This window comes from Thamnophis elegans, chromosome Z (assembly GCF_009769535.1).
Source record: "Thamnophis elegans isolate rThaEle1 chromosome Z, rThaEle1.pri, whole genome shotgun sequence".
NCBI lineage: Eukaryota > Metazoa > Chordata > Lepidosauria > Squamata > Colubridae > Thamnophis > Thamnophis elegans.
Window position 1 is genome coordinate 94,885,589 of NC_045558.1, and position 15,718 is coordinate 94,901,306.

The following is a 15,718-nucleotide window of genomic DNA, read 5'->3' on the forward strand; positions in this document are numbered from 1 at the left end:
TGTGCTCAAGACCATCACCACATTCTGTGCTACAATGTTTCTCTTTATCTGGAGAGGAAAAAGTATTAGAAATTCCATATTCATGCTTATTATGGAATGGTTATGACCAACATGATGCCTTAATCCCATATCTATGTTACAGGGAACTGCAGAATTATTTCACCCATTTGCTATTAGAATGTTCTATTGATGGAATTTTCCTTGGGTGAGCAAATGGAGAATATGTTCTATTCCTATAATCAGCACAGGGAAAGCCCATCATCTTAGGGAAGAGTGAATGGGACATGTCATTTGCATAGTGAGAAAATGGTTGGAATTTTGAGTTTTCCATTTTCAAGGATTTATACGGGGGGGGGGAATGACTGAGAAAATAATTGGATGACTGAAATATTCCTTTCTCATCCTTCGATTATTTTATTCTCATGATATATAAAGCAGGGGTGGGGGACAGGTTAAAGGACACATAATCTGTTAGATCCATCTTGCAATATGGTCCACGCATGAGTATGAACTAGCTGCCAATGCATCTTTTAGCTCATACACATGAAAAATAGGAACATATCATTCTTACAAGACATATATTCACATGTTTCAAATGTTATGAACAGAACCTCTGCTTTTTTGCTGTCCAAGAGATTGTGCATTTAATATGTTTGACTTACTGTTTGAAAGCCATCACCATATTCATTCCTTTAACTTTTGCTCAGTATTGCCAGTGGATAATCAGTGACAAGATAAGCTCCCCGACATGCTTTGGTCACCTCTATCCTAGTCGCACAAGGACTTGACCTTGACAAAAACAGCCTATACACACAGGCAGGCATCTTATCAGGACATAGCAAGCAGGTGCAAGTAAAGAGAGGCACCATTACCTTCTTAAAGAAGGGGATGCGCTTGGTGGTAGAGGGAGGTGTGGTGACACTGCTAACGCTAGTTTTAGGGGTGCGCTGGCTCTCGTCGACTCCTGCCTCTTCCTCCTCCTCTAAATCAAGGGCATCTGGGTCATAAGCTAAATTAGTCAGTTCCAAGGTACCTGGGACAAGGATGAGGTGAAAAGGTATGAGAGGTTGGGAGGGGCAGGGGAAGAGAGAAAGAAAAAAGGCACCAAAGAACAGTAACAAAACTGAGAAAAACTGAAAAATAGTAGAAGGTAAAATAAATGAAAAGGAAAGACAAAATAAAGTAAAATAAAATAATCTAGAGAATGCAAGGAAGAGAAAATGGGGTAGAAATTCCAGCTTCCATAATATGTTGCCCCTTGACAGTGGCTTAAACACAGACAGGCTCTGTTCATAAGCAATGACTTATAGGGAGGAAGTCCTGAAGAGGCAGGGCGACCTATACTATTTCAGACAAGGCAAGGGCAATTGCAATTTTTTGTTACTTGCAAATGCAATTTTTTTATTGTTAATAGAGAGAAAAAGAATACCTAGGATCCTAGAAAGTAGGATGGGCTAGAATATATTTGAAATGTATGTTATTGACTAGCATAAAAGCTTTTGGGCAGAAGGAGAGAGATAAATGTGGGGAATATTCGAATATAGAATACCCATGGAATCTCATTTTGCTGAATGCCTGAATTCACCCATAAAGAGTCGGGTCATCCTGATGCTTCAGACTTTTCTCATTCTCAGTAAGAAGAGATGCAGGATTCTTCAGCTAGGATAAAAGTAGAAAAACAGTGAGAGCCATTGTGTCTGGGAAGGAGAGGCCTTACCACTAGCAGGTGGGGTGGGTCTCCGGGGACCTGTCACCACATCTCCCAGGCTGGAAGTGGAGTTGTCTCCTGATTTACTACAAGAGCAAAAACAAAAACAAACTATTAAAATAAGATATGGAAAGACAAGATTTTGGAAAAATCAGCTGTGGCATAGGAGAATCACCATAAGATCCAAGCTTGGCAACTTTTCTCAGTAGAAAATTAACTTCTTCATTCAGTTAAATTTTTGGAAATACATTGCTGCAGGATAACATTACTTAATTGGCTATTTATATCACCTGATAAGTTTCCCTTAGAAAACTACTACTTGCAACACAAGTTCATCGGGTTTCTGTCTTTTAAGTATATTCTGAAGTTAAGTGGCTCTCTAAATCTAATAAATGATAATATTTTTACGAAATTTAAGGCATATTTTGAGTATAGATATAAAACATTTGGTAACCATATTAAGCTTCCAAGAAAGTTGCTGCCCTAATCATTAAAGTTTGCAGATTGCTAAAAATTCTTCATTACAAAAAGGACTTGCAGGAAAATGAACCCACTAATTAAACTATTAGGAGTCATGAGAATTAAATCAATTTGAAATTAATGTAAGCTGCTTTTATACACATTGTAAGGAGATATTATCTTTTGTATATATTTAAGAAAGGGGTTAGATCACGTGAAAGATTCTGCAGTGTCTCTCAAGTTGTGTTATGGTTGCTGGATATTTTTACTGTTTTAACTTTGGTTGTGAGCCATGCAGAATTACAGCACATATGACGGGCAGCCAAAGAATGGTTGAATGAATGTCCAAGGGATTTTAAGATCCACAATGTACAATGAAGGTTAATGAGGCTAAAGATTAATGAGGTGCGAGGTGCATGACAATTTTATTTCAGATTCATTTAGATGCAGTTTCCTGAAATACTTGATGGTAGAAGGAAAGATGAAATTGACACCAACCTTGTACTCTAAAATAGTGATTGACAACATTTGCAGGCACCAGGTGCAACTATACAGTTTTGCATAATGACATGGGTAATGAAACAATTTTTCAAAGATGGCCCCACACATGAGATTTTAGCAGACTCAGCTGCAAGATCTTGTTTAATTTCATTTGAGAATGAGTAAATCTCATAAGAATACTATATTTAATGAGATTTACCCCTCAGATGATATTGGTTATCAGTGATGCCCAGAAGAGAAGAGATTTAACAAGGGGGGGGGGGCAACAAGGCAGTTAGACGAGCATACATACATTGATCTTGCATGCATACATTGATCTTGCATGCTTCTAAAAAAAAGGTGAATTTGACTCCACTGTCTTGATTGCTCTCTTGCCTCTTTTGATCCCTCCCTAAAAATGCCATTATTGAAAAAAAATTTAAAAAAGCATTTCCTTTTTTGGGGGAGTTTTGCAGCTGCTTACTCAGAGACGATCCAATTCCTTTTTTTTACCCTGTTCTAAGATTATATAAATTATCTTTTTCTTTAAACTGTATGTGTCAATGTAGATTTTTAAATATGATTTAAAGAAATTTATTTCAGAGAAATTTTCCTCAGTTACTCTCCAACATCCTGGGTCAACCTGCCACTAGGACATGGGAGGCCATTTAAAGGGAAATCTAGATGTCTCATTGATGCAGAATATTTGCTTGTCCACCTTAGTAGATAGCTAAATGGGACTTTCTTATGGCCAAAACAAAGGTAGTGTGGCCTCTTTCTTGCCCTCAGTAGTTTTCTTTTCCACTGTATTCTTCATTTCTGTTTTGTTAAAATTGATTGTTCAAAAATATTTACATCATTTGTTCAATTATGCAGTTATCCAAATTATATAAATTGACACAAATGACATCATATGAATAATTTAATGTTTATATGATGGGTTGGTGTTGTTGGAGTAATAGGTCTTGTGCTATGATTTCAGTGCATATATAACTTGCCCATAGTCACTTGGTGAGGTGGGCAATATAGAAATTTGCTAAATAAATTACTACCACATTCATGAATAATGTATATTTTCCCCTCTTTTTACTTCATTAAAACTTTTTATAGTATCCTGATTTTCAGGAACAATAAAATAACTAAATTCTTCAAAGGTCAACTATTGTAAGGTCACCTTTCACATTTGTTTCTATGTATCTGCTCAACTAATCCTCAAACAAATCTCTCTATTGCAGTTTTACAAATCTAACAACTTTAACATGTGCGGAAGCAAATATAGGTGTCCCAGGTTAATGTTGCAGGATCCAATATGGGTCAGTCAGCAGGACCAGAGGTTTAGTCTTCTGAGCTTTCAGACCCATACTGGAGCCCATCCTCAAGCAACGTCTCTCACACAGAAGGTGTCACACACAATGCGGTGAGAGAGGAGCCCCCTGAGGATGAGTTCCAGCACAAGCCTGAAAGCTTGGAAGACTAAATCTCTGGTCCCCGTGACCGAACCAGGTTGGATCCGACAAAATGTATGGATGTGCCTAAGGAATTCTGGAAGTTCAAGTGCACACATCTTAAAATTGTCAAGTTTGAAAAACACTGATACATGACATGTGTCTGACTGTGGCATCTGTAATACTTTGTTCTCCAAAACCTTTGTCAGGCAATTTGAAATTAGTCTTGTCTACAGATGGAAAAATCTAAAAGTTCAAGTAGCTCATACTCACCTGCAAGAGTAAATAATATGATAAATCAACTAAGATTGTCTCGGCCTTATCTCATTGCTATTTTTTAACCCCAATTCTGAATTCACATCCGTGTGTATATAATCTGCAGTTATAATGATAAAAATCACCTCTGTATTAAGCTAAACCAAGTACCCTTCCAATCTCGTGCTTTCCCACACGATTAGAAGCAGGTAATAGAACAGGTAGAAAAACGCTAGTAAAATTCCCGACCTTAATACCTTGAAAAAATTATTCCATTTTAGAATTCTGAATGTCTGGATCCAACCCCGGAGTTCTCTCTTGATGTGAGTTTAGAGGAGGAGAGTGAGTTTGAGTCGGCAGAGGAAAGCCCAGAGCTGAGTGTTAGCTGAGTGTCAGGATTGGGGCTCGGAGAATGCTAGCCTAATGGAGCAGCCTCAGCTATGTCAATCAGATATGTGACAGGCTAGCTGAGCAAGCCAAGCCACAGTTGCAGCAAGTTGGTCGGGAAGCTCCAGGTGAGGACTGGAAGCAGGGGTGGGTTACTGCCAGAATTACTGCTGGTTCAGCGTGCAATCACTGCCGGTTCGGCAGGTGTGCACATTGGTTCCACCACAAAACCGCGTTCGACTAAAGGGCGCTCGACGAAACCGCGCAGCTGACGTCATCACAGCACGACAACAGCACGGAGAAAAAAGCACGCTGTAAACGCTAAACCTAAAATTAACCCCTAAACCTAAACCTAACCCCCCTAAACCTAATCCTAAACCTAACCCTAAACCTAACCCTTAACCTAACCCTAAACCTAACCCTAAACCTAACCCTTAACCTAACGCTAAATCTAATCCTAACCCTTAACCTAACCCTAAACCTAACCCTAACCCTTAACCTAACCCTAAACCTAACCCTAACCCTTAACCTAACCCTAAACCTAACCCTAACCCTAAACCTAACCCTAAACCTAACCCTTACCTTAACTTGAATCGGCTTGCTTTCAAAGGGCTATTTAAAGCGCCCTTCTTTCTCCGCGCTCGCTGTTGTCGCCCTGTTGATGACGTCAGCGACGCGGTTTTGTCGAGCGCGCTTTAGTCGAGCGCGGTTTTGTTGTGCCACGGTGCACATTTGCACCTAAAAAGCTTTACGCATGCGCACGTTATAAAAGGGGAAACAAATTAAATTTTTGCAATTTAGATTGTTCTGTGCATGCGCAGAACCAAAAATAAAGATAGTGCCGCCACCGCAAGAACCAGTTCGGGGGCGTGGCAGGCCGAGTTATTGCCTATTCAACCAAACTGGTCCAAACCGGCAGGAACCCACCTCTGGGGTGGAGTACACGCCTCCTCCTGATCCAAGGACACATATAGCAGAGAGGGTACAGGCAGAATGCTGGTCATCTAGACTATGCACTAAGAGACAACCTTGCCTCTCATGAGGGGCTGCAACAGTGTTGCCTACTTAATTCTGTCCTGAGGACTTGAGCATTCAACTCATGAATGGCTTTCCTGGATTTTATGTGTGCCCGTTGGACTCAGTTACTCTTGGTTGGTCTGATAAAACACCAAGCATTCAGCTTTTCTAAAAACAAAACTTTTAAAATCAACTATCAGAGCACTGAGTTGCAGGGTAATTCCTCCTTTTCCTCATTCTATCTCACCTAGAACTGAGCCGATGTTGTCTCATCTTAAATTCCTGTTGTACCCTCATGTTCTCTAGTTTGACTGGGCTTGGGATGAAGCCCACTTCACAACCCTCTTTGACCAGACGTCCGATCCACCAATCATTGTTATATTTCTGAAGCAGAGAAGACAAAAACAAATATATAAAACACATAAAATTTATAAGGTGGAAAAGAGAGAGGAGAGCCATTCTGAGTTGCTGTTTGTTACCTATTGATAAATACTAATGGTTTTCAAGTTTTCATATCATAAATCTCACTAATCACTCTGGGTCTCCCCTTAGCTAAAAACCAAATGCTTACTTTATTCAACAAGGTTTGTGTGTGTGTGTGTGTGTGTGTGTGTGTGTTTACAGAAGTCTCTTTCTGTATTGATCAAGTACCATAAGTTTTAAGAACATAAAAGATACATTAATACTATTAATTATACTGGCAACTATAAAATGAGAGCTAATGGGGTTAAAGCAGCATTTCTCATTGTGGGAGCAATTTTATATAAGCCCAGATGAAAAATATTTTCAAATAGTGAAAAGGAGGGAGGAAGTGGAAAAGATACATTGGTTATGTTTAATATGTCAAACTCCTTGTAATTTTTTTAGTCCCATGTACAAGAAGCTCTGCCAAATAATCCCTTCTCTTTGCCTTAGCATGCTATATGGGAGACTGATGTCTCTGCTTCACTTCACTCTCTTTTTCTATTTTCTGATTTAAGGATGGGAGTCATGCCCCACCCAGATTATTACTACCTTAGATAGGACCAGTAGTAACAGTTCCCTTGGTTAAGAAACATTTTATAACCCTTGGGGGACTAGGGTGAGCTCTTACATTTTCCCGTCAGATTGTTTCCACGGCCTCATCTGGATGTCTTACCTCTTTGATATGAAGGAAGTCTTTGGGTTCAAAACAAATAGACATGCCTTGGACTGGCACATCATCATTGGGAGAAGGATTATAGCCCACATTTGTCCTCACAGCAAATGCTACCGGCTTGGTCTACAAAACAACAAGCAAAAACACTTTGATGGAGAAGCCTATTTATTTACAGCATCCAACTCACAATCTTCACAGCCAGTTTCTGGCCCAAAAAAGGCAAATTGGAAAAGTTAGATTTGCACAACAACCATATGATTTGTTTAATAACAGTAGTGATTTACCACTATAAAAATGGTTGTAAAGTTGGGCTTGGTTACACGATGACTCAATTAATGACTGTACCAATTTAACAATAGAAATTCCAAGCCCAAGTATGGTTGCAAACCAAGGACTACCTGTAGAAGAGAAAGAACTGGAGAAAAGTCAGAAAATACACCATTGGCATTGATCAAATCACTTAGTGATTTAAATTGCAAAATACAGCTTTACTTGTAATAGCTTACATCCCACAAGGATACCTCTAACATCATGAAACAATGTCTGCCTATCCCAGGCCCTTGGGAAGAACTTGATGATAGATAAAAATGCCAAATCCAGTCTAAACATCTGGCTGGCTGTCATAATAGCTAATGCATAATAAGCTATATTGGTATAGAATACCCATGGGACAGAACATTTTAGAACCTTCCCAACTTTCTTGCAGTTGTTTTGATTATGAGATACATTTTCAGACATTTTTCCTCACTTTTTGTTTTGTTATTTGGTGAACTTTGGCAAAGTGTTAACAGGACTGCTAATAATCCTTTGGAAGTGGGGTGGGTGGGGTTTATACATATTGTTACACATTTTAAAACGTAATTGTTTTGCACCTGCTTTTTCATATTGTTAATTAGTTTGATGCTACATAAAAATGAAAAACAACTCTTCAGCTCTCCTCATTCCGGAGGCCAACTAGCAAAAGAATCAGGTAAAAATATATGCCATCATTACTAGCACAAAGCACACCTGATACCAAGAGTTTTCAGACCCCTGTGGGGGCCCCAGGGTTAATCTGAAACTGTAGTCAACAAAGAGCTACAAAACCTGCTGAGAGAAGCAAAGGATGAAACTTTTGGCTTGAAAGCTAGGAATGTTCTGGGTGCCAACCACTCCTACTCAGTTCTGCCTCTTGGTTCATCCTGGCAGCAAGAAGTCTGGACCAGATCCCAGATGCCTAAATGCTTCTAGACATCCTAATTGCAAGAAGGAAGCAACAGGATCCGCCAAGAGCTGAAACAGAGGGAGACTGAGAGGTTTCATTAGCTAATTGCATTTGTCAAAATCACAAGGCTTCAGCCAAAAGGAGCCTCCTTTTCAGAAATGTCATGGTTTACAATAAGGATACAAGTACCTGCTGTCATGAGCAGGACCCTAGCAGAAGTCTGCTGGAAAGACTGGCATCAGATTGGGGAAGCTATATAGGCAAGTACTGGTACATTTTGCATTGATACTATTTGGCCATCTCTAGTTTCTTTAACATTTCAAATGACTGGATTCCAATAACCACTTCTCCAAAATGGTATATAATAATTTTAACTGGTTTAAAATACAAAGATAAAAAATTCAATGCAAACCAAGGGAAATATAAACAAGAAATAAAGAAAAAGGGGGAAATACATGTAAAAAGGAAAGAAAAACAGGAAAAAATAACTTTCCCTTTCAACAAAAAAAAGTATAAACATTTTCAATAACTTAACACTTCTCTAATATTTCAACCAAAACTTTCTTCAACCCACATTTCATCTTTTATCTATTGGCAAATAATAAAACCTCATCTTTCAATACATACATATGCCTTAGTAAATCAATGTTATAATTCTTTTCTGCGCTTTACCCAATAACTTGTCATTTTCTTTAAAAACTCTTCTTTTTGTGTCTTATATCTATAAACAACTCTTTAAAAATGAATCATTCAAATTTTAAGATAAATTCCATTAAAACAATAAATTTCTAGAAAAAACAAATCAGAAATCTGAATCTTTAATCTTCCCACATCTCCTCCAAATGATAAAAGCACAATTCTTTTAATTAACTTGACTTAATAACCAATGCTATGTAGATTTCTTGGCAACTGTCTGGAACTTCACCTACTTCCAGGATATTTGTTTGAATTCCCAGGCGACTTTATAGGCTTGACATTCCTTGGAGAGCTCCCATTCTTGCATGGAACAGCAGGTCCCAACCCTGCCTAGTTTCTGAGTCCAGGTAAAGTTGGCCAGATGGTCCCTCCACCTTCCCCCACCAAATAATGGCACTGCTTCAATATCACATCAAAAAAATTGTAAGGTCATGCTCATGAAAGTTATTCGTCACTATCTCAAACCCAATAAGAAATCTGAGAAACCATTTTTTTTAGATTAGTGTTTTTCAAACTTGGAAACTTTAAGATATGTGGACTTCAACTCCAACAAGCATGTTGGCTTGGGAATTCTGGGAGTTGACGTCCACACATGTTAAAAGTTGCCACCTTGAAAAACATTGTTGTAAATTGTATTTTCCTTTGATCCAATTAATCTGGTTGCTTCTTTCTTTCTTAATATTATTTCACAATTTGTTTGGTTTAAAAATAACAGTACAGTAACAAATACTAGAGAATAGCAGGAAGGAAAAAAGATGCATGTCAGCTCTTACTCATTGTTTGAGGGTTCTTTTTTTCAAAAATAAGTACTATAAGTACAGACTTCCAATCCCTGTTTTAAGGAATGCTACTGATAGATCATCTTAATGGTTTTTTTTAAATATTTCTCAGGCTACTTTTTGTAGTTATTGTGAGCAGGATATGCTATTCGTGGCTGGTGCTTGGAAAATAGCAGCTGGGAAATACCTGTAGTGAACAGGTGCTGAGGCAAGACTTGGGACTGTGCCAATCTGCAGCAAAGGTTCATGTTTTTGTAGCATTGCTTTAGCCAGTTCAATTAATAAGAAATATTACTAAAGCTATTCATCTACCTCCTAAATTGCTAAAGCATCACACGCCATTAGCCAAATTAATTTTCAGATGTATAGCCAGCCAGGAATTTGTAGTGATAAATGGGATGACACTAGTTGCAAAAAAATATGGAATCTGCCTAGATTTGGGTCAATCTCTTTGGAGGTAGAAGATCCAGGCATCATATCTAAACAAGATTACAATGAAAATCTGTGACTGAACAGATCTTTTGGAAATTCAAAGTGGCATATCCCTTCACTTTATTTTCATAGCCCTGATAAGTTGGGCTGAGAGAGAATGATTGGTTTCAAAATCAGTAACATCTTATTGCATCCGCTGAATCACGCCCAGCCGCCTTGTTTAGAATAACCTGCTCCCTCTTGAAAGGGAGGGATGTGGATGACCCTTTACAAGGTAGAGCTGAGGAATTTGTTCAGTATTTAATGGATAAAGTCGCTCAGATTCGGACAGAGCTGGACTCCAATTGCACGGTACCAGCCGAGGTACCGGGAGAAGGTCTTGAGCATATTTCATGGATTGAGTTTCAACTTGTCTCTCCTGAGGAAGTGGACAAGGCCATGGGAGCGGTGAGTGCCTCCACCTGTATACTGGACCCGTGCCCCTCCTGGCTGGTCTCGACCAGCAGGGAGGTGACACGCGGCTGGATCCGGACGATAGTTAACACCTCTCTCCAGGAGGGAATTTTCCCACTCCTCCTAAAGGATGCGGTGGTGAGACCCCTCCTGAAGAACTATCTGTGGACCCAGCCATTTTGAGCAACTATCGTCCAGTCTCCAACCTGCCCTTTGTTGGGAAGGTTGTTGAGAAAGTGGTGGCCTCTCAACTCCGACGGTCCTTGGATGAAACCAATTATATGGATCCCTTTCAGTCAGGTTTCAGGCCTGGTTACAGCACAGAAACTGCTATGGTCACGCTGATCAATGATCTCTGGCGAGCCAGGGATAGGGGTCATCCCTCTATCCTTGTGCTCCTTGACCTCTCAGCGGCCTTTGATACCATCGACCATGGTATCATTCTGCGACGGTTGCGAGAGGTGGGAGTGGGAGGCACCGTCCTTCGGTGGTTCTCCTCCTATCTCTCGGACAGGTCGCAGTCGGTGTTGGTCGGAGGGCAGAGGTCGACCCCAGGCCCCTCAATTATGGGGTGCCGCAGGGTTCGGTCCTGTCCCCCCTCCTATTTAACATCTACATTAAGCCGCTGGGTGAGATCATACGCCGGCACGGGATTAAGTACCACCAATATGCGGATGATACGCAGTTGTATCTGTCCGCCCCGTGCCAACTCAGCGAAGCAGTAGAACTGATGTGCCAGTGCCTGGAGGCTGTTAGGGCTGGATGGGAGTAAACAAGTTGGCAGTCAATCCAGACAAGACCGAGTGGCTACTGATGTTCCCTCCCAAAGATTGGCCAAGTATTCCATCTCTCAGGCTGGGGGGTGAAATTATACACCCCTCAGAGAGGGTTTGCAATTTGGGAGTCCTCCTGGATCCCCAGCTGACTTTAGAACACCATTTGTCGGCTGTGACCAGGGGGACCTTTGCCCAGGTTCGCCTGGTGCACCAATTGCGACCCTACCTGGATCGGGAGGCCCTTCAGACAGTCACTCACACCCTTGTGACCTCAAGACTGGAATACTGTAACGCGCTCTACATGGGGCTGCCCTTGAAGAGTGTTCGAAGACTTCAGCTAGTCCAGAATGCAGCCGCGCGAGCGATCGTGGGTGCACCCAGGTACACCCACGTTACACCTATCCTCCGCAAGCTGCACTGGCTACCCATTAGTCTCCGGACTCGCTTCAAGGTGCTAGTCGTTACTTATAAAGCCCTACATGGCATCGGACCTGGGTACCCGAGAGACCGCCTCCTGCCAATTACCTCCCATAGACCGATCAGATTGCACAGACTAGGCCTCCTCCGGATTCCATCTGCCAGCCAATGTCGGCTGGCGACTCCCCGGGGGAGAGCCTTCTCTGTTGCAGCTCCAGCCCTCTGGAACGAGCTCCCCGTGGAGATCCGGACCCTTACTACTCTCCCGGCCTTCCGCAAAGCCACTAAGATCTGGCTGCTCCGGCAGGCTGGGGGGGCTGTTGAAACAGCCCCACTGTAACTATGAATGTTGTGTATTTTAAATTGTTGTTTGTCTATTTGTCTATTTATCCCCTTCCTTTGTTTATTGTAAGCCGCCCGGAGTCCTTCGGGAGTGGGCGGCATACAAGACCAATAAAATACAAAATACAAAATACAAATGAGATAATAAACAATCTGCAGAAATGTAAGGCTGGGATAAACACGGGAGTTAAAAAGTAAATCAACTGAAGGCAAGATATCCAAATAGTATCACACTAAAGATAATCTTCATGATCCTTCAATCAGTTAGATACAAAATGTAGGTGGTACCTTCATTTTGTTACCTATTGTAATATATTCTGAGCTTGCTTTCAAATGCTGTTTGCAACAACAAAAAAATAAAACCGAATGGCTAAGCATGTGAAAAAGGAAGAGAATGACTGATAAAAGTAAACAAGTGCTAGGAGAGACATTAAAAAAAATTGGCCCATCTACCACTTCCTGCAGTTCTGTGATGCAGCCCTCCTAATTTACTCTTTTAGGAACATACATTTTAATGCAAGAAAGTTTGCTTATTTCAGATCAGCAAGATGGTGCCCACCAGAAATGCTTGCAATAAGTCACAAGGTATATGAGAAAGCTAACTTCTTATTAGATTTCAAGGAAAATCACACCATATGTTTTGGAAAATAACGGGCTTACAGGGCTTCATGAGGAAGACCTACAAGCTTTTCTAAATTCTAGGTAATAATATATCAGATCCTTGAGTTGCATGGAATCTTTCATCTGGATGAATCATTTGGATGATTTAGTGCAAGTCATGATGTCATAAGATAAAGTGTCACTATAATTCTGGGGGAAAAAATGAATAAGCCCTGAGTAATAAATCCAGATCCTGATGTCCTACTAAAAATCAGGTAATAGGTTCTTTATAAGACAGGCTAGATCTTGTTTACTTGATATCTATATCTATATCTATATCTATATCTATATCTATATCTATATCTATATCTATATCTATATCTATATCTATATAGATAGATGATAGATAGATAGATAGATAGATAGATAGATAGATAGATAGATAGATAGATAGATAGATAGATAGATAGATATTGCTACAGAGCCCTTTTGGAGTAGTTATATGAATGGTTTGGTTTTACAAGAATTACTATGCTTTAACATGGTGTAATGGACAATAATTGTGAGATCATATCCTAAAACAATGGCTGGATCCATGCACTGAACCATGAATGCCTCCAACTATTTTAATTGAATTTAGTGAACTGAGCCAATCCAGCCTTGAGGCATTTTTGTGCCTGCCTCAATTGGTTTGGAACTTTTCTGAAGTCTAAACAAGGAACTGATCCTCCAACCAAGTGGAACTTTGTAGTGATTTGCACATGCCTCAGAGTCCAGAAAGTAACTATTCTTTCAGGTCATCTGCATAATACATTCCAGGGGTAAAAGGTATGATTCCAATTGCATAAAATCAGGGAAGGAGAGAAAACTGCATAATTGTATGGGGGACCATTCCAAAAAAGCACATCACATAAACTTTGTGTCTTTTTTTCCCCTTTATACCTTTATATAGTCCCCATACCTGGGGATCAAGAACAAGTTAGAAAAACAATCCTGACATTTTGGCCATTCTTTGGATGGATAATATTTGATAAAGTGAAGTATATAACTACCTTGCATTATTCAGAAAGTTGGGTACTCCATACAAAAGCAGAAAAAGTACCCAAAGCCCTGATAGAGTAAATCACAGAATGACAGAATTATGGAGCTGGAAGGGACAATGGAGATAATTTAATCCAACCTACTGTAATTTGTAGGAAACTCTATTAAGACATCATTAAGAAGGAGCTGTCCAAACTATTCTCGTTGTCCAGACTTTTCTTAAAAACTTCCAGAGTAGGAGATTCCACAATCTCTATAGGCATATTATGCCACTGCTGTATAGATATTACCATCAGGAAGTTTCCCATAGTAGTTAAGTAAAATCTAGGTAACTGCAATTTGTACACATTATTTATGACCATAATTTCTGCAGTAATGGGGCTCCATGTCTCCCTTTCATATATTTGCACTTGGCATCTCCCTTCCCTTCTTCTCTTCAGACTGAACCTCCCAAGTTCCTTCAGCCTGTCCTCATATGGCATGTCCTCAAATCCCTGTTTCATATTTCTCACCTTGGAGAGGGTTATTTGATCGTCCCATAGCAGAGACATGAGTTAACTGTTAATGAAAAACAAACAATTCTTCTGAGAACTGCTACAGTAGTGCAGAGATTGAGGAAAGTATTGTTCAGTGTAAATAGAAAAGCAAGGTGCTTCGGGTATTTACAACCTGACAGCTTGTGTCATCTTTTTTCCCCTTTAAAAGATAATAATTTTCTTTAAAAGAAATTTAAAAAACCCAAGAGGAACAATTTAAAGTCACAAATGGTCAACTGTTAAAAACATTTGAAAAATAAGTAAGCCAAAGGTGAGTAAAAAGAACCAGAATGCACCAAGCTATTAAAAATTGTAACAACCATATATGCTTTCTCACAATAAAGAAGACATCTAAAAATGTTTTAGATGCTTTTTATCTTGCTTTATCAATTATCTATCCATCCATTCATTGTTGTAGAGGGAGATGTGTTGTTCCAAAAGGCAAATGCCACAACAAAAACTAGGTCCCAGTAGATGAATTGTTTGATGAAGAGGACTAGAAGCATGACTAGTCTCCTGGATTTTGTGAAAAGGACAAACATAATCAGAATCTGTCAGAGTTCAATTCAGCTGACAATAATCTCCCTTGTTCCCTAAAGTACAATAAATGATAAATAAATGATAACCAGCATCTTGAATTGCACCTGGAGGCTTACATAAAGCCAGTGTGGCTTGCAAAATAGTGATGCAACAAGTGGGTCATCCATAACTATTTGTGCTGCTGCACTCTGGAACAATTGTAGTTTCTGAATGGTATTCACAGGTAGTCCCTACATAGAACATGTTGCAATAGTTGAAGCATGAATGATCGAGGCATAAATGATCATACGTGGGGCCTCTTGATCCTGGAGTGGGTGTAATGGATGCACAAAAAGAAAGGCTTTGCGGGAGTAAGTTCCATAACTTAGAAGCTATTGCTGAAAAACTATTTGCCTGTTAGCTACCACCCTGATTTAATTAGATAGGGATAACTAAACTGTGTTCAAATAACATGGAATGTGGTTTATGAATTAATCTAATTTTTGGATTTGCACAATACATTGAACCATCCATTGACCAAATGGTCTGCATTTATAAAACATGCTAAAAACAAGACAAAATAATCAACAGTGTGTAACTGACTAGATTGAGTATGTTGCATGAACACAGAAGGTTCTTTGAAACTAATTTTTCAAAGCATATTAGTGCTCTTCTACCATAAGGATCAAGTGAGTGAAATAAGTTAAAATATAATAAGTTAATGTGGCTTACAATGGGACAATGTGCATGGCTACCTATCATTCCAGTTCTCTGCAGACATCTGTAAACTAATCTGAGGAGATACCTTGAGCATCTGAAAGTTGAATTAATCTAAAATACTCCCAAGGTAATGCATATGCTTTAGAAAAGCAGAACTAAAGGGATAAGAATGGAGATTTAATTTGTGAAAGGATATAGCTGCTACAACATATAGCTACTTAAATCTGATATGCCCTTCAATATAATACTCAAATCAAATCATCACCTCTAATGCAGTGACAGATATAGCACGATTTTATTATTGATGCACAAAG

The 15,718-nt window shown here is 39.6% G+C and overlaps 1 protein-coding gene across 1 annotated transcript in view; it reads right to left on the reverse strand.

The window, feature by feature from the left end:
- Positions 1-15,718, reverse strand: part of CACNB1 (calcium voltage-gated channel auxiliary subunit beta 1) — a 53,659-nt gene that overhangs the window by 15,045 nt on the left and 22,896 nt on the right. The window contains exons 4-6 of the mRNA XM_032238271.1: positions 6,890-7,012; positions 5,999-6,135; positions 1,718-1,794 (exon numbers count right to left, since the gene is read on the reverse strand). Coding sequence (XP_032094162.1) covers positions 1,718-1,794; positions 5,999-6,135; positions 6,890-7,012 — 337 coding nt within the window. The remainder of the gene's footprint in view (positions 1-1,717; positions 1,795-5,998; positions 6,136-6,889; positions 7,013-15,718) is intronic.